At 38.4% G+C, this 18,956-nt stretch overlaps 1 protein-coding gene across 2 annotated transcripts in view; it reads left to right on the top strand.

Annotated features, from left to right (window-relative positions):
- Positions 1 to 18,444, top strand: part of PTP4A2 (protein tyrosine phosphatase 4A2) — a 29,444-nt gene extending 11,000 nt beyond the window's left edge. For both annotated transcript variants that reach the window (XM_053898440.1, XM_019429928.2), the window contains exons 2-6: positions 5,633 to 6,340; positions 9,903 to 9,995; positions 14,119 to 14,249; positions 17,119 to 17,193; positions 17,994 to 18,444. In XM_053898440.1, the coding sequence (XP_053754415.1) occupies positions 6,245 to 6,340; positions 9,903 to 9,995; positions 14,119 to 14,249; positions 17,119 to 17,193; positions 17,994 to 18,102 (504 nt within the window). In that variant the 5' untranslated portion in view covers positions 5,633 to 6,244 and the 3' untranslated portion in view covers positions 18,103 to 18,444. The remainder of the gene's footprint in view (positions 1 to 5,632; positions 6,341 to 9,902; positions 9,996 to 14,118; positions 14,250 to 17,118; positions 17,194 to 17,993) is intronic.
- Positions 18,445 to 18,956: the final 512 nt, after the last annotated feature.

Here is an 18,956-nt window from a genome sequence, read left to right as displayed (position 1 = left end):
TTACATTGACCTTTAAGGCTCTCTTATTTCTCTGACCCTATTCATTCCATTGCCTTCTCTGCTCTGGTAGCACTAGTCCCCTTGCTGTTCCTAGAACACTCCAAGCATGGCCCCACCTCATAACCTTTGCAACAGCTAATCCCTTTTGCCTAGAATGCTCCCTCAAATATCTATTTGGCTCACACCCCCAGGTCTTGGATAAAATGTCACTTTTTTCAGTGAGGCCTTTTCTGATAGCCTTATTTAAAATTGGAATCCCTCTCTTTTCTGGCACTGTAGATTCCCCTACTTTGCATTTTCCTCTGTAACAGTGGCATAGTTTGTCTTTTTCTGCCTACTAAAATATAAGGTCCACCCTGACAGGAATTTTTGTTTACTGCTCTTGCTGCATCTATAAAAGTATATGATGCATAGGAAATGTCTAATATATACTTGAATTATTAATAAATTGTTAATTAGCCAAATTGCAAGGAGGATGTCTTAACTCTTCAGAAGAATGAATTCTTTACCGTTGACAGATTATTCATTTCTAGTTTAAGAGAAGTGCTGGTGTCTTTGTTGAAGTGAGATGAACTTGTTTTAGGAAGAGATTGTTGCAAGGTTTTAGCCTTATATGCAGTATAATGCTTTCATGTTGCCTGTTTGTACAAACCAAGCTGACTCAAATTTGCATGACTTCCTGTAGAATTTCTGGTAAGAAAAGCAACAGTAAACGTATGCTTACTTGTTTTTCTAGACCTTTGCTCTTAGATTTTTTCTTAGGTCTAGAATTCTTTATTGTGCATTTATGTTATAATTTACTGTTTTAATTTGGTGAATACTGGTGTGACCCATCAAATTAGAGGGTTTATTGTATTATTTAATTTGGAAATAGGGGTAATTTCTCAGTGGAAAACTTGATGTGAGTGGATTGACAGGATTTTTAAAAGGATGCCTAGTAAGTTTGGGTTGCCCTCAAATTCTGTTCATTGATGTTTGAACTTAGAATTACAGTTGCGAAAGAGGAACCTGAATGTTACTCAATAATTTAATACTTTTTTTTAAAGTTTGTTTATTTTGAGAGAGAGTGCACATGCATGTGTGAGTGGGAGAAGCGGCAGAGGGAGAAAGAGAATCCCAAGCAGGCTGTTAGTGTGGGTCCATCTTGGGGCTCAATCTCACAAACACTAAGATCATGACCTGAGCTGAAATCAGGAGTCAGATGCCTAACCAACTGAGCCACCCAGGTGCCCCAATAATTTAATATCTTTAACAAAGAAGAAAACTGTCTGGAATTGTGTAGGTACAGGCCTGCCTGGGACAGAGTGTCCCTGCCTGGGACAGAGTGACTAGCTCTCTCTTAAGGCTCTTTGTAATCCTATGGTTATAGCACTGTTGAGAATGTAAATTGTAGTTTTTAGTTTTTGGGGGGCTGGAGGGAAGAGAGAGTATGCATGTGTGGGAGGGGCAGGGGGAGAGAGAGAGAGAGAGAGAGAGGGAGAGAGAGAATCTTAAACAGGCTTCACAGCCCAGCGTGGAGCCTGATGTGGGGCTCCATTTCACGACTGTGAGATCATGATCTGAGCTGAAATCAAGTCAGTCGCTTAATGGGCTGAGCTACCCAGGTGCCCTGAGAACGTAAATTGTAAATCATTGTAGGGTTCTTTATCGCCCTAGAATTTCATTTTAATTAAAAAGTATATTTATTTATTTTTGAGAGAGAGAGAGTGACTCGTGTATGCACAAGCAAGGGAGGGGCAGAGAGAAGGGGACAGAGGATCTGAAGTGGACTCTGTGCTGACAGCAGAGAACCTGACATGGGGCTCAAACTCATGAATGGAGAGATCATGGCCTAAGCCAAAGTCGGATGCTTAACCGACTGAGTCACCCAGGCATCCCATACCCTAGAATTTTATAAAAGTAATATATATATATATATATATATATGAAAAACAAAACATTTCAAAAGGTATGTATTATGGTAGAGTAATTCAGAGTTCTGGCCTCCAGCTCCAGTCCCTTCCACCCCCTAGACAACCACTGTTACTTCTTTGTAACTCTCCAGATAATTGATGGGTATGAAAGCTGTACAGCACTCACAGATATTTCTGTATATACTGTTCATACTATCATGTGCTCTTTTCACTTATTAGTCTCTTAGCCATCTTTCCATATTTCACATAGATGTGTTTTATTCTTTTTAACCTCGGCATAGTTTTCCTTTTTAAGAATATACCATGATTAACTGATGGTTATTGTATAATTTCATGTATTTTGGTTTTTGATTCTCATCTAAGTAGATGTTAGGACTAGACTTGACACAGGACATTTAAACTCTAATACACTGCTTTTCAAAGCTTTAAGTAGTCTCTGTTGTGTTACTGACTTAGTCTTTCTGGCAGTACACTATCTTAGCTTGGTAGGCCTCTGCTTGCTTGTTTCCAGTCTCCTCTTTATTCTGTTTTCTCTTTCCCTCTTTCCTCTCTTCGTCTCCTTAATTTAAAACGGTTGCAGGGGGGCACCTGGGTGGCTCAGTCGGTTAAGCGTCCGACTTCGGCTCAGGTCATGATCTCACAGTTCGTGAGTTCGAGCCCCGCGTCGGGCTCTGTGCTGACCGCTCAGAGCCTGGAGCCTGCTTCACATTCTGTGTCTCCCTCTCTCTCTGCCCCTTCCCTGCTCATGCTGTGTCTCTCTCTGTCTCAAAAATAAATAAACATTAAAAAAAAAAAAATTAAAACGGTTGCAGGGCGCCTGGGTGGCTCAGTTAAACTTCTAACTTCAGCTCAGGTCATGATCTCACAGTTCGTGAGTTTGAGCCCTTGGTCAGGCTCTGTGCTGACAGCTCAGAGCCTGGAGCTTGCTTCGGATTCTGTGTCTCCTTCTCTCTCTGACCCTGCCCTGCTCCTGCTCTGTCTCTGTCTCTTAAAAAAAAAAAAAAAAAAATCAAATGGATTTTTCTGTCACAGACCATTCCTTCTAATCCTGCAGTGAAGTTACCATCTTTTGTTAAAAATGGAAATGTTGTATAGGAAATGTCCCAAATTCAACATTTTAAAGGTTAAGTTCTCTAAAAGATAACATTACTTAATTAATGCCAGTGAGACAGTTTTAGAAGAAAGTTTTCCTGTAAGATGTGCAGGTGCTAAGTTTATGCTGAAATAACAGGCCTTTGTAACTTTTGAGTATTTTCCAGCTGTGGTGAGTTGTTTATGATTTTTTTACAGACTGCTTGTTTTGTGTTCTTATGTCTGTTACAGGAATTAACATTAGTTTATCTGAATTGACAGGTGCAAGAGCATTTAACTGTTGATGTGTAGTTGAACTGGGGAGGGGGGCTGGAGAAGGAGCAGAAGCTTGTTTTTATCATGTATCTGTTAACATTGATAGAACATACTGTTTCATTTGGCAGAAATTCCTTTGCTGGGGATCTCAGTATGGTGTTAAGAATTGAAAATCTAATAACGAATTATCCTTATCCTTGGAAGTGGTCCTTCTAAAATGAAGTTGGAGGAGTAAGATGGGATAACATTTGTTTTGTTTGCTGAGCAGACAAACACTGGAGACTAGGTAGAAAACTTAATGCTAGAGCTGTAACCTTTTAAGCCTGGCCATCCCTACAAAGCAGGTCTTTCAGTGCTTTTCCTCAGCTGACACACATATTAGCTGTGATAACATCGTTAAACCAAAGGGATTCAAACAGGTTAGAATTTCCTTGTGTTTTGCTTTTCACTGCATGCAAACCATTGTTGAGTGGTTACTTTAATAATCTTTTCTCCCCTTATTTAAGGTCACAGAGTTGCAGATCAACATCCAAGCAAATATTTGAAGAAAAGTTACAGTTGCATGAAAAAAAATTATGACTTGAAAAATATGTGGGTTCCTCCTAGTCAAAATTGGAAACATGAGTGGAGTTAGGAGATCTGGGTTCTTGTCCTTGATCTGCTACTTATTAGGGATGTGGTCTTAGTTAAGTCATTTTAATCTGCCTCCCAAACATCATCCCCCCCCCCCCCCCCGCCCCCCCAACCAAAGGTCAGAGTAGTTGCTAAGTTTCTTGTAGCTTTAAAATTCCTTGACTGCACAGGGAGTAGTACTCTATGAAATGTGTAATCTAAGGTGGCTGTGTTTTGTGGTTAGAGTTAGAATTAGGAGTTGGGAAAGTGGTGGTGTATATTCTTGTTTTTCTTAGTTTGAGTATAGAAGTTTCATGTTTTTACTGTAGTGTATAACTTCTGCTGAGGTATTGAAGTTCTTAGAATGCCATTTTGGATTTCTTATGTGTTTTGTGCTTGTGTCCATGGTTAACATAGTCACAAGTATGTCACTGACAACAAAATACAGTGCCATAAGAATATCATAAAAAGATGACTTGTAAATAGAATAGGTTGAAAGTTTGTAAGCTTAGGTTCTTTCTTAGATGTATTTTAGTTTCTTCCTGAAAATGGTTCTGTAGCCATTATCTTCCATGTCTTTTTCTATCTGGTCAAATCATCTTTTCAGAGACTACTAAATAAGCGTTTACTGGTGGCTGAGAAGAGGCAAGTGAAAGAACTTAGACCCTGTCCCTATTTCCAGAGCTATGCATTTATTTAGATTTATTTATTTGAGTAATCTCTACCCCCAAGGTGGGGCTCCAACTCCCAAATCCTCACTTCCAAACCCTTACGGACTGTGCCAGCCAGGCATCCCCAGAGCAATTTATGATTATCTTGATACTCTGACTGAGCTAACTATAAAGGTTACTGTGTTTCAAAGCAGCAGGCCCAAAATAATATTAAAAAATTCTGCCACTTTTTTGCCTTGTTTTGGGGATGGATTAATATTTGGGCAGAAGAATGCTGTGTGAATCAATGACCTTTAGATGCTTTGTACTCTGGAGATAAGAGATGTGATGTGAGAAATAGTAAAGAAGTAAACTGGGCTAGAAATGGGATGATGGGATTCATGCATTAGTTGAGGTAGCAGGCATTATGTGTGGTACATTGGAAAAACATTGGATTAACAGAAGACATTTACCTAGACAAGTCATTTCACTTTTCTGATGCTCTTTCCTCATTCCTTCTAGGTAGCAATAAGTACTCAGTTGTGAGGAAAATAAGCTAATTTTTCAAAAAGTACTTTATGGACTAGTGTTATAATTGGGGGCCATTGCATATCCTTTGGATAGAAAGAATTCAGTCCTCAGAGTGGAATTTTGGTAAACATCCTTCATCCATTTACAGATGTATCTTATTTTAAGCAAAGTGTGTCTATGAAAGACTTAACCATCAAAGCAGAAGAATAAGATTGCTGTGAACTTTACGAAGAGCCTATGGATGGAAGGTTCTTTAAGGATCTTTTAGTAATTTTTTTAAGTGAATTTAAAAATTCAGTCATTTAAAAAATGACTTGAGTTACAAATAATCTTATTGACACAGAAATTTTGCTGAATCCCGTTTTAGAAAAGAAAAAACACACTTTTGAATTTTGGACTTTTAAAACTCTTGGTATACATTTTTATCCTAGTCTTCATAGATGACAGTAATTAAAACTTGGTGGCATTTCAGCATTTCAGAGCTCTTTGGGCTCACAGAGAATGTATTCATGACTTTGAGCATCATGTTTACTATGCTGTCAACCTCCACTTCATTTTATTTCTGCTTTTCTCCTCTAGGTTTTTCGTTGGAATATACGTTGCACATTTATGGCGATTCTGAGCGTGAGGGCAGACTTCTGCCAGGCTCAGCACAGCGTTTTCGCTGACAAGTGAGCTTGGGGCTTCTATGTGCCATAATTAACATTGCCTTGAAGACTCTGGACACCGAGACTGGCCTCAGAAACAGTTGGCTTTTTTTTTTTTTTTTTTTTTTTTTTATTGCAAGCATATTTCTTTTAATGACTCCAGTAAAATTAAGCATCAAGTAAACAAAAGTGGAAAGCAACCTACACTTTTAACTTGTCTCACTAGTGCCTAAATGTAGTAAAGGCTACTTCAGTTTTGTATGTAGTTGGAATTTTTGGAGTCCGAAGGTATCCATCTGCAGACATTGAGGCCCAAGTTGAATTTGGATTCAAGTGGATTCTAAATACTTCTGCTTACCTTGAAGAGAGAAGCTTCTTAAAGAATAAACAAGTTGAATAGAGAAAACACTGATTGATACTAGGCATTTTAGTGGTCTTTTTAATGTTTTCTGCTGTGAAACATTTCAAGATTTATTGATTTTTTTTTTTTTTCATTTTCCCCATCACACCTACACACGCACGCTCACACTTTTTATTTGCCATAATGAACCGTCCAGCCCCTGTGGAGATCTCCTATGAGAACATGCGTTTTCTGATAACTCACAACCCTACCAATGCTACCCTCAACAAGTTCACAGAGGTAAGATTGTAGTATGGTCTACTTTTTGGGTCGATTTATAGGTAAAGTTCCATTATAAGTGAACACCATTAGTAAAGAAACCTCTTACCACAAAGCCATTTATTTCTGTGATTGGAATGTGGGTGGTCATCCTTCCCAGTCTCTGTTTAAATTGGGTTGAGTTAATTAGAACAATTTTTTTTTTAGAGTTTATTTATTTAGAGAGAGAGTGAGCAGGGGAAGGGCTGACAGAGAGAGAGAGAGAGAGAGAGAGAGAGAGAGAGAAAGTGTGTGAATATCTCAAGCAGGCTCTGTGCTGTCAGCGCAGAGCCCAGGGCAGGGCTCGATCTCACGAACCATGAGAACATGGTCTGAGCCGAAATCCAGAGTTGGGCACTTAACCAGCTGAATCACCCAGGTGCCCCTACAACAGTTTTTAAAAGAACACTTCTAGAATTTGGGGAGATTGTCTAGTGCTGGTTTTTTTAATATCCTTTTTACGTAATTAGCAGTTCTTTTGTCAGATTTTTAATAATAAAAATAATGTTTATTGAATACTTAGTATGTACCCAACGTTATAATCAGTCTTATAAAAAAAAAAGCGCAGTTTTAGGCGTTATATTATTTACTACTCAGAATAGCCCTATGAGGTATAGGTACTGTTATTTTCTTCCTCTTACAGATGAGGAAATTGAGGTTCAAGGCAATTTGGTAATTTAGTAATTTGGCTAGAGGTACACAACATATAGTAGAACTGTCTCTGACCCTGAAACCCAGGTCTGCCTCAAATATTCTAGCCACTTTTGATAAAAAGCTACTCCAGAACTACTTATCAGTCGTAACTATCATCTACAAGGATCAAAACCTTATGGGGAGGAAAGGTATTATAGGTAACATTTTTATGTCAGATCTTTCATTTTCTCTGCTGTATTTATAGAGTAAACTTAGCTGGATGAACTCCTAGGGATTCTAAATCTACCCCTCTCATTTTACAGATAGCAAAATGGAGTTCAGAAGAGGTTTTGACTTTCATAAGGACACAAATATTTACTATAAAAAACTGTACCATAACCTTTCAGTGAATGGCTACTATGGAGTTCATTTTAATAGGATTTTACTTGTATTTTGAAGTGTTTTAAAATTACTGACTCCATGTAATAGCAACAACTTTCCTGACTCTGTTTTAGAAGAAGTCCATTCTCTGAAAAATAAAGTCCTTTAGCAATTAGAATAACTTTTACCCTTTAGTTAACCAAATGATGGACACTTGAAGGATATCACTGTTCCTGCTTATTTATATTTATAATTCCCTGAGCTTCTTAACTGTGTGTACACAGTGTGTAAGTTGATTCCAGGCCTGTGTGCCCTTAGCTTGTTCAGTCACCTTTAAGCCTGGTTGAATTATGTGATACTATTTTCAGCCTGTGGATTCCTTGGCCATAGACTCCGAGAGTGGCAGAAGCCACTGTCCTGCAACTATAAAAAGATGTTGGTGACCCATTGAAGATAGGTAGTCACTGGATTAGGCATTACTGGAGAAAATTTTCATTTTTTATTTGTTAAAAAATTTTTTTAAAATGTTTATTTATTTTTGAGAGGGAGAGAGAGCAGGGGAGGGGTGGAGAGAGGGAGACACAGGATTGAAGCAGGCTCCACGCTATCAGGGCAAAGCCTGACGTGGAGCTCGAACTCATGAGCTGTGAGATCATGACCTGAGCTGAAGTCAGACACTCAACTGCCTGAGCCACCCAGGCGCCCTGGAGGAAAATTTTTAAAGGAGCAAGGCTTCTGGCTGTAATTATATGTTTGTTGGCTTTATAACATGATACCGCTTTTTAATCTTAATTTCAAAATTACTTTTGTTTCCTTTTATTTTTTAAAATATTTTATTATTTATTATTCATTAAAAAAATGTTTTTGGGGTGCTGGGTGGCTCAGTCGGTTAAGCATCTGACGTTGGCTCAGGTCTTGGTCTCGCAGTTTGTGAGTTCAAGCCCCGCATCGGGCTCTGTGCTGACAGCTCGGGGCCTGGAACCTGCTTTGGATTCTGTGTCTTCCTCTCTCTCTCTCTCTGCACCTCCCCTGCTTGTGCTCTGTTTCTCTCTGTCTCTCAAAAATGAATAAATGTAAAAAAAAAAAAAAAAAAAAAAAATTTTTAAATAAAAAAAAAATGTTTTTAGGTTTATTTATTTTGAGCGAAAGAGAAAGTGCAAGCAAGGGAGGGGTAGAAGAAGAGAGAGAATCCCAAACAGGCTCTGTGCTGCCAGCGCAGAGCCAGACGTGGGGCTCGAACCCTGAAACTGTGAGGTCATGACCTGAGCCGAAACCGAGAGTTGGATACTCAACTGACTGAGCCACCCAGAAGCCCCTTTAAAGATTTTATTTTTAAGTAATTTCTGTACCCAACATGGTGCTTGAATGTACAGCCCCAAGATGGAGTTGTATGCTCTGCCAGCTGAGCCAGCCAGGCATCCCACTTTTTGTTTCTTTAAATTAAAAAAGCAGTGGTACTTAGTATGTAAAAATCAGAAGATACATATAAGCAAAAGACAGTTTAGGGTTGCCTGGGTGGCTCCATTGGTTAAGCCTTTGGCTTTGGCTCAGGCCATGATCTCTTAGTTCATGAGTTTGAGCCCCACATTGGGCTGTCTGCTGTTGGCACGGAGCCCCGCTTTGGATCCTCTGTCTCCCCTCTCTCTGCCCCTCCCTTGCTCAGGTTCTTTCTCTCTCTCTCTCAAAAATCAACATTAAAAAATTTTTAAAAAGACAGTTTAAAAATACTTAACTCTTCTTAATACCTGTCTTCTGGATGTTTTTCTCTACATATATGTATATATTCGCTTACGTTCATATACATAGGATCACATTATATTTTATCATCCCCCCAACCTTCTTAGTATTATTTTTATAGCTGTCACAGTATTCTGTATGGATGTACCATACTTTCTTTTTTTTGTAATTTTTTTTTTTTAATGTTTTATTATTTATTTTTGAGACAGAGGGAGACAGAGCATGAACAGGGGAGGGTCAGAGAGAGAGGGAGGCACAGAATCCGAAGCAGGCTCCGGGCTCTGAGCTGTCAGCACAGAGCCTGACGCGGGGCTCGAACTCATGGACCGCGAGATCATGGCCTGAGCCAAAGTCGGACGCTTAACCAACCGATTGAGCCACGCAGGTGCCCCATGCCATACTTTCTTTAACTGTTCCCCTGTTTTTGGACCATTAATGTTTCTACCTTTTTACCATTCCAAACAGCCCATGCTGCACATGTTGGTACCTAAGTCTTTGGGTGTATATTTAATTACTTTGTTACTATAAATTCTCAGAGGTAGGATTTCTAGGTCATAGTGTGTGTGTGCTTTCAAAGGTTTTGTGACAGGTTACCAAACTGCCCTTTATAAAGGTGAATCATAATGATGCTTCCATTAAGAACTTGAGTGTCCATTCTATATGTTGCCACAATGAGAATGATTTTGATCTTTTGAGAGTGATGTCTCATTGCTTCAATTCGTAATTGTATGCTTTTAAAGTTTTGGTTGCAGATTCTAAAAGTAAGTTCCCTTGTATTTGTTTTTCTTCAAAGGAACTTAAGAAGTATGGAGTGACAACTTTGGTTCGAGTTTGTGATGCTACATATGATAAAGCTCCAGTTGAAAAAGAAGGAATCCACGTTCTAGTGAGTGTGTAGTGTTTTCATTTTTCATTACGAACTACTAGTAGTACCTTTTAAACATAGCTGTTTTGAAAACTGGACATTCAGTATGCTTTTTAAGCTTCTAGGAGGTACAACGTTGATAGCAGTCTTTTAAACTTTTTAGATTGGCAGTTTTGTTCATTTGTGCCCTTAAAGTCTATATATGCAAAGTATTTTCAACAAATGAAAAGCAAAATTTAATGTACACTTATTTCAAGAAAATGGAAATTTGATTTTGTTTTCTCTAGGAAATTATTGCAATATTTAGTTTTTGTTTCTAGGCTACTGTTTTGAATCTAGCTGAAAGTAATTTCCATCAGGAATTAAGTCACGTGGAAATACAGTTGACCTTTGAATGCAGGGTTAGAGACACCAATCCACATATGACTTTTGACTTCCCCAAAACTTTACTAATAAGCCTACTGTTGACCAGAAGCCTTACTAATAACATCAACAGTCCATTAACACGTATTTTGTATGTTATAGGTATTATGTACTATATTCTTACAATAAAGTTAGCTAGAGAAAAGAAAATTTCATTAAGAAAAAATAAGAGAAAATACGTTAAAGTACCGTACTCTGTTTATTGAAAACAAATCTGCATGTAAGTGGATCTGTACAGTTCAAATGCATGTTGTGTGAGGGTCAGCTGTATTCTGTCTCACTTTGCAAATGCTATTTGTTATTTAATGTTTTGTGGATAACTTATAGGGGACAAAAAGGTTGGAGAAGAGGTTAAGAAGGGAGAGGGAGAAGGCATCTTGCTCTAGAGTAATCAGCATAGGTTCTGACACGTTTTGGTGGGCTTCTAACAAGCTCATGTGTGATTAGATTTATTTATGCTCAGTTTGAGCATAAAGTGCTTGGAATTATTTTAAATTCCTCCTTAGCCCCTAAATACACTATTTCATGTATCAGAAACAGGAGCATTAGGCTATTTTTCCCTAAATAATTGTCTAAATTGCAAGAGCATGTAATGAAATGACCTTGTAGTCTTAGGTGTCTTAGAGCTATTTGATTTGATTGTGGGAAGACACTGTGGTGTTGTAAGTAGTTGTTTAGGAAAAAAGTAATAAAGAAGATATTGGTACAAGGTTATTTATTGAGAGGTACTTTTGTAGTCTTAATGCATTGGTCATCCGTGGTTGGAAAGTCAGTTGCAAAGGAAATAAATGCCTTCTTGGTAAGGCAGCTGTCTCATATCTGATCTGTAAAGTTTCCTCGCCTTCATTTTGGTGAAAACATAAAAACAAAACAACCAAGCATTAGGTTTTTTTTTTTAAAACATTTATTTATTTTTTATTCTGTTTATAAATTTTTTTTTAATGTTTATTTATTTTTGAGAGAAAGAGTGCAAGTGGAGGAGGGGCAGACAGAGAGGGAGACAGAATCTGAAGCAGGCTTCAGGCTCTGAGCTGTCAGCACAGAGCCCAGCGTGGGGCTCGAACTCCTGAACTGTGAGATCATGACCTGAGCCAAGGTTGGACGCTTAACCAACTGAGCCATGCAGGCGCCCTGTTTTTTTAATGCTTATTTATTTATTTTGAGAGAGAGGGAGAAGTATATGTGCACTTGCGCACAAGCTGGGGAGGGGCAGAGAGAGAGAGAGAGAGAGAGAGAGGGAGAGGGAGAGAATATATCCCATGCAGGCTCCGCACTGCGAGCACAGAGCTCCACCTGAGGCTCAGTCCCATGAACCATGAGATCAAGACCTGAGCTGAAATCAAAATTCAGGCGCTTAACCAACTGAGCCACCCAGGTGCCCCCAAGCATTATGTTGTAAAAAAAAAAATGTATTTTAATAGTATGGCATGGTAATAATTTGCTTGCATTCCCATTTCTAAATGATTTTAAGGTCCTCTGGCTGTAAATCACTGGGGAATAAGTAGAAACTTGTATAAAATGTAGCCCTGTGTTAAAAAAAAAAATGTTTTTTTTTTCTGAAACTAGGCTAAATACAAGTTCTTTTTCCTATGTTGTGAGTATGATCTCCAGTGGCCAGATGAGAAATCCGTTTTTGACAGATGGCATGGGTCAGAAAATGAACTGTGGGTTGACCATAGTCTGTTTGAATCAGTAATGTTGGTAAACACCTTTATGAAAGAGAAATGAACTAAAGAACTTGAACTAGTTTGTAGAAGATAATGGTAGGGCTGGGATTTATGTTAGGCCCTTAAATCTAGGCTATTGTTTTGTTTTTGTTTCAAATAGCTGTGATCAGATAAAATTAAAGGTCTAATTTAAGCTTATAAAAAACCAGAACATTTAGAATTAAGCTTGGAATTTCTTTCCTTTTCCCAGACAGAGATTTTAAGTGGATCGTTAATCTACTTTTGGTAGGTGAGGAGGGTTTGGAACACTTTATAAGGGCATATCCCCAAAATAAGACTTTTCAAATCCTTTGACTAATGTTCTTACAAATCAGAGGCATATTGGAAGACTAATAATGGTAGTTTCATTTATGTCCATCAGTTTGAAGTTCAGACCATTCTAAATTATTTTAATGATTTTTTTGGTAGAGACTGCTTATATAAGTGAAGCATATTTCATATTACTGTTACTTAACTAGGTACATTTTAGGAAGTATTAGAGGAAATAAGCTCTCAACTAAGGCACTAACTTGTTTTACTGCTATTTACAGTTAAACTCTATGGTGACATTTTTAATGGTAACACTGACAGCCATTTAATAATGGGGTGTAGTTGACAAATCAAACATAATGTGTTGTCGTTGCTAATGGGCTACATGAAATGTTCTAGTGGTGCCCATGAGTGTAGAATCAATTTAGTGTTCTGTCACTTTTCTTTTTCTTTCTCTAGTGTCTTAAAGTGTCCTTATCCAATCTCATTAGGATAATCTTATGTTTAAAAAAAATTCCCAGTGTTTTTGCATTTCTGTCCTTGAAGCTAGATGGAAGAGAGAGACTGCAAAATGTGAATTCCCTTCCCCTTTTTTTTCTTTTTTAATAAAGTTTATTTATTTTCAGAGAGAGAGTGTGCACCTTGCACGTGAACTGGACAGAGGCAGAGAGAGAGAGGGAGAGAGAGAGAATTCCAAGCAGGCTCCTCGCTGTCCAAGCAGAGCCCATTACTGGGCTCGGTCTCATGTACCTCGAGATCACGACTTGAGCCGAAATCAAGAGTTGGACACTTAACCAGCTGAACCACCCTGGCGCCCCTCCCCTCTTTCTTTAAAGCTGATTTATGTTGGTTTCTTAGGTCTTTTGCTAGGTAGAAAGGAAGATAAACCTCTGCCTATATGATAAATGCACATGGGGTTGGTCTTAATTAAAAAGCAACCTAAGGGGCACCTGGCTGCCTCAGTCAATAGAGCATGCAATTCTTGATCTTGAGATTGTGAGTTTCAGCTCACTTTGGGTGTAGAGATTACTTAAAAAACAAAAAACCAAAAATGCACAAATTGGTGAATATAAAGAGAAAGGGATACTTAAGAAAAAGTTCTCCATTTGCTCAGGACCCTATCGTCTGGTCTGTGCTTGTTAAATGGGATATGTATACTTTAGGCAGAACTTTTAAAAATATTTGCTACTTGGCTTTTTTTTTTTTTTTTTTTTTTTTAACATATAAGCACAAAGATGGTAGTATATTTCTGTTACGATATGCCAACTACTGGTGATTTCTTGAGAGTCTTCCTCTAAAGGAAAGACATCATAACTTAGAGCTATTTGAGGGGATAATCCTCAAAATATTTGTACAGGTCAGATGGTATTCTTTGCCAGAGTGGACATTTACATCATACTGACAGGTGTTTATCCTCTCTTTGTCTCGGCTTTATAGTTTTCTCTATTATGTCTAATTACTGCTTTATTCAGATAAAATATTTGAGGAACACTGGTTTCTCATCACTCTGATAAAAGATCTCCATCAGATAAAACTAGATGTTTACAGTGCTGACTACATGTATTTGAGAAGGAATTTTGGTCTTGGATCATTTTTCAATAGTGATCAGAATTGCAGTATTAAGAATAGGTATATAAAGTACAGTTAGTTCACTTAAATCCCCGCTGTGTACTGTGCAGCTATTCTGCATTAGATATTATCCTGGAGAAAATAACAATTTAATGTAAAAGATCTTTCCTTTCCAGGATTGGCCATTTGATGATGGAGCACCACCCCCTAATCAGATAGTAGACGATTGGCTGAACCTGTTAAAAACCAAATTTCGTGAAGAGCCAGGTTGCTGTGTTGCAGTGCATTGTGTTGCAGGATTGGGAAGGTAAGCTCTTTCTTTTTTGTCTGTGAATTCATTATCAAAAACTTCACTTTGGTAGAAATTTGTATTTATGACACTAAATATTAATTTGCCTGAAAGAAAAGGAAATGAGAGCAAAAACTGGTGTAGATTTCTTGAGACAGCTTTTTGTGTTTCATTGGTTGTCTGATTCTAATGCCATAATAGGTTTAGTAGATGATCACTCAGAAATTGTTTTGAAACTGATTCAATGTAATTATCTTATTTTTTTTTTTTTTTTAATTTTTTTTCAACGTTTTTTATTTATTTTTGGGACAGAGAGAGACAGACAGAGCATGAACGGGGGAGGGGCAGAGAGAGGGAGACACAGAATCGGAAACAGGCTCCAGGCTCTGGGCCATCAGCCCAGAGCCCGACGCGGGGCTCAAACTCACGGACCGCGAGATCGTGACCTGGCTGAAGTCGGACGCTTAACCGACTGCGCCACCCAGGCGCCCCTGTAATTATCTTATTTGAGTTAAAAAAAATATGGTCTTAATTCAGTATTTTTTTTCCTTCTCTTTATTTCACATATTCAATTTTTAAAAAAAATATTCGTTTTTGAGAGAGTGTGAGTGGTGAGTAGCAGAGAGAGAGGGAGACACAGAACTGAAGCAGGCTCCATGAGCTGCCAGCACAGAGCCTGATGCTGGGCTCGAACTCACGGACCGTGAGATGATGACCTGAGCTGAAGTCGGACGCCTAACTGACTGAGCCACCCAGGCGCCCCCTTATTTCACATATTCAAAGGCTTAGGTCTTTGAAATAGGCAACAAAATGAAAATAATTTTAGATTTTGAAGACTCTATATGGGGTTAATTTTGGATTGAGATGAATGGGAAGTTAATAGGTGGAGAGAAGATGGCTGAGCTTCAAACTCCTGAAAGGAGATGTAGAGAGAATGAAAAATGATGTTGATTTCAAAGCCTTTTTCCTGGAGCGCTGTGTGGAATGGTGCCGCAACACTCTCATCGGCAGCAGATTAAATGCCAGTTTATGACGTGCACTTTGACTCAGAACATTAGTGCAGGCTGTTCTTGCCTCAAGGTGGTGGTGACTCAGGCTGTTACCTCTGCTTAGCCCTTTTGTTTGCTGTTTTCCTTTTTTTCCATATCAGTGTCTTACAGTTTCTTCTTCAGGGTCAGAAGCTTCAGTCTTTATTCTGAGGGTGAAGGTAGTGTTCTAACTGGACTTGGCAGTTTTGTAACTAGTACCTATTGTAGCAGGTAGTCCAAAGTTGGTGCCAGGTAGTAGATTTTTTTTTTCTTGTTGCAATTTTGTATATATATATAGTTTTTAATTTTTTTTTTAATTTTATTTTTTCAAATTTACATCCACATTAGTTAGCATATAGTGCAACAGTGATTTCAGGAGTAGGTTTCCTTAGTGCCCCTTACCCATTTAGCCCCTCCCCCCCCCCACACCCCCTCCAGTAACCCTTTGTTTGTTCTCCATATTTATGAGTCTCTTCTGTTTTGTCCCCCTCCCTGTTTTTATATTATTTTTGTTTCCCTTCCCTTATGTTCATCTCTTTTGTCTCTTAAAGTCTTCATGAGTGGAGTCATATGGTATTTGTCTTTCCTTGACTAATTTCACTTAGCATAATATCCTCCAGTTCCATCCACGTAGTTGCAAATGGCAAGATTTCATTATTTTTGATTGCTGAGTAATACTCCATTGTCTATATATACCACATCTTCTTTCTCCATTCATCCATCAATGGACATTTGGGCTCTTTCCATACTTTGGCTATTGTCGATAGTGCGCCTATAAACATAGGGGGTGCATGTGTCCCTTCGAAACAGCACACTTGTATCCCGTGGATAAATGCCTAGTAGTGCAATTGCTGGGTTGTAGGGTAGTTCTATTTTTAGTTTTTTGAGGAACCTCCATGCTGTTTTCCCGAGTGGCTGTACCAGCTTGCGGTCCCAGGTAGTAGACATTTTCAAACATCATTTCCCTTGTTAGATTTTTTTTTTCTGTGTATTATTTTATTGTTAAGGAGTCTGCTTCTGTGACTGTCATGAAGCCCAAGCTGGGTTCACAGTAACGAGTCCTGGAGGTAACTATATCTCACTCTGGACTCTCTGATCAGGATCCAGTCTTCTGTCTCTCCCTCAGCTGAAAACACAGACTCCCTAGGCCCCAATCCCTGCCTTCCCATTCCTGGAAGATGCCAAATCCAACTATGTAGGAGGCTTTTTCAGAGGAGACAACTTTGTCTTCCCAGAAGACAAACCCTCTCCTTTGCTTTATGAGGCAGATAGCATCTCCAAACCAAGGACAGGTTGGGACCTGCTCAGGCCTCAACGTCCCTTGTTAGATGTTTAAAAAAAAAAAAAAAAAAAAAAAAGATACTTATATAGAAAACTGTTTGTAAATACCAATTTTCTGACACTCTCGTAGCTCACAGAAAGGATTTTGTTGAAGAAATGTAGCACGTTTTTAGTATTTGTTGAGGAAATGATATTAAAATGGATTTGTAATGAAAATTCTGAGATGCTTAGTATGGATGACATACTTGTTCACTTATTTTGCTACAGTACTGGTTAAAGGCCAATGAAGAATTTTTGATGACATATAATGTGAAAATTTGAGATCTAATGTGACGGTGCTTTAAATAAAGATCTCTTAACGAGGTGTAGAATTTAGTGCTTTACTAAAAGTGGGTAACACCATAGACCCTATCATGATACAGACATTTGTATAAGGAGAATAGCAGCTATTTTAGTACACGGAAAAAAAGGGAAGCTCAAACTTCGTGTTGTTTTGGTAATATGTAATCCTGGGTTAAAAAAAAAATCCTTTAATTCCAAAGACTTGTGGATATTTACAGATGCGTTTCTCTCTATAGGGCACCCGTGCTGGTTGCACTTGCTTTGATTGAATGTGGAATGAAGTATGAAGATGCAGTTCAGTTTATAAGACAGTGAGTAGGAAGTTTTATGTTCAGAAACACATAAAGCAAGACCATACAAGAAGAAGGAATTACGGAAAGTACCCTTTTGTAGTATGGAGTAACTTGTTGGTTTAAAATATTGTTTGATCAAAGAAATGAAAAGTGCTAAACTTGTAACAGTACTGTTGGCTCCCAGATTTAAAGATTTTTTAAGTTAAGTGGCAAATTTGGACGCTAAAGAATTTGCCCAATATGGCTTGAATATCTAGGAATCTTTAAAATGAATAGGTAGTAGAGTCTCAGAGATCGAGTGACTCTTTTAGTGGATGTCCAAAACACCTTTCAAGTGCAACTATGACCAAGAGGCAAGGAAGAATCTATAGAGGAGCAGTTAATCACTTAAGAATCTTAAGTGACCTGTTCAGGCACAAAATCGGGATGGTAGTGCCCAGACAGAATCTTGGCATCAATCTGGAATAATGGGCCATGTTGTTTTGTTGTCCAGAATTCTTTGGCAGTTAATACCTTGTCCTTTCCCTTTCAGCCTTTTCTTTAAAAAAAAAAAAAAAGAAAAGACTGTGACAAGAGGTCATGAAATGTATGGTAGCAGCTCTAGGAAGGTGGCATATTTCAAGGAATGCCATCTGTGCCTGCTGCTTCATTTAATACTTGGTCATTCATCAGCCCCTTCTCTTAAGAAGTGATACTGTACAAGGAATATGCTGGTTTTCACAGCGTGAAGTTAGAAAAGCCTTAGGCCATAAATAATGCATTTCAGTGAATCAGATAGCTTTTTTCCATGATAAAGTTTGTCATTCTTGTATTTTCAGAAAAAGAAGGGGAGCATTCAATTCCAAACAGCTGCTTTACCTGGAGAAATACCGACCTAAGATGCGATTGCGTGTCAGAGACACCAATGGGCACTGCTGTGTTCAGTAGAAAGAAGTGTAAACGAAGGCTGACTTGATTGTGCATTTAGAGGGAACTCTTGGTACCTGGAAATGTGAATCTGGAATCTTAACTGTGTCACCAAAGTAGCGATGGATTCAGTACTCCTCAACCACTCTCCTAATGATTGGAAAAAAGCAAAAAAGAAATCCCTCTATAACATGAATAAAATGTTTAAGAAAAGAAAAAGAGAAAGAAAAAAGGGATTAATTCAGTGAAGGATGAGTTTGCTCCTAATTGTTGGAGTTTGAATTTCTGTCAGAATTGAATTATATCAAAATCCCCTGTCTTTTTTAACTTTTCAAACTAGGTCTCTAAGGAAAACCAGCAGAACATTACCCTGTGCAGAACCATCTGTTTGGGGAGCACACTTTTCCATTATGCTTGGCACATAGGTCTCCCTGTTGTGGGACTTTCTTTCTTTTTCTTTTTGGTGGTGGTGGACGTATATTTTTCTCTTCTCTTCTTTCCCCATCCCCCCCACCCCCACCCCCCACCCCCCACCCCCCACCCCCGATACAAGTTGTAGATGGAATAGGAGAAGCCCTTGTTGCTGTAGACGTGTGTGCAGTCTGGCAGCCTTAAGCCCACCTGGGCACTTTTAGAAAAAACAAACAAACAAAAAAAAAACCAACAAAAAAAAGAAACAAAAAACACCAAAAAAAAAAAAAAAAAAAAGCAGTGGCATATATATTATATGATCCAGGTGGTTTTTAGTCTTTACTGATGATGGGGTGTTCATGTTAGTTTCTTTTCTTGAAAACCCTATTCAACATTAGGCAACGTAGCCAAGAGCCTTTTGTTTTGGTTTTGTTTTGGTAAATTAGTGGGGAAATGGCATTTTA

This window comes from Panthera pardus, unplaced genomic scaffold (assembly GCF_024362965.1).
Source record: "Panthera pardus isolate Hobbes unplaced genomic scaffold, ASM2436296v1 HiC_scaffold_11, whole genome shotgun sequence".
NCBI classification, from domain to species: Eukaryota; Metazoa; Chordata; class Mammalia; order Carnivora; family Felidae; genus Panthera; species Panthera pardus.
The sequence above is the reverse complement of the archived record's forward strand: the minus strand, read 5'-3'. Positions and strand labels throughout refer to the sequence as shown.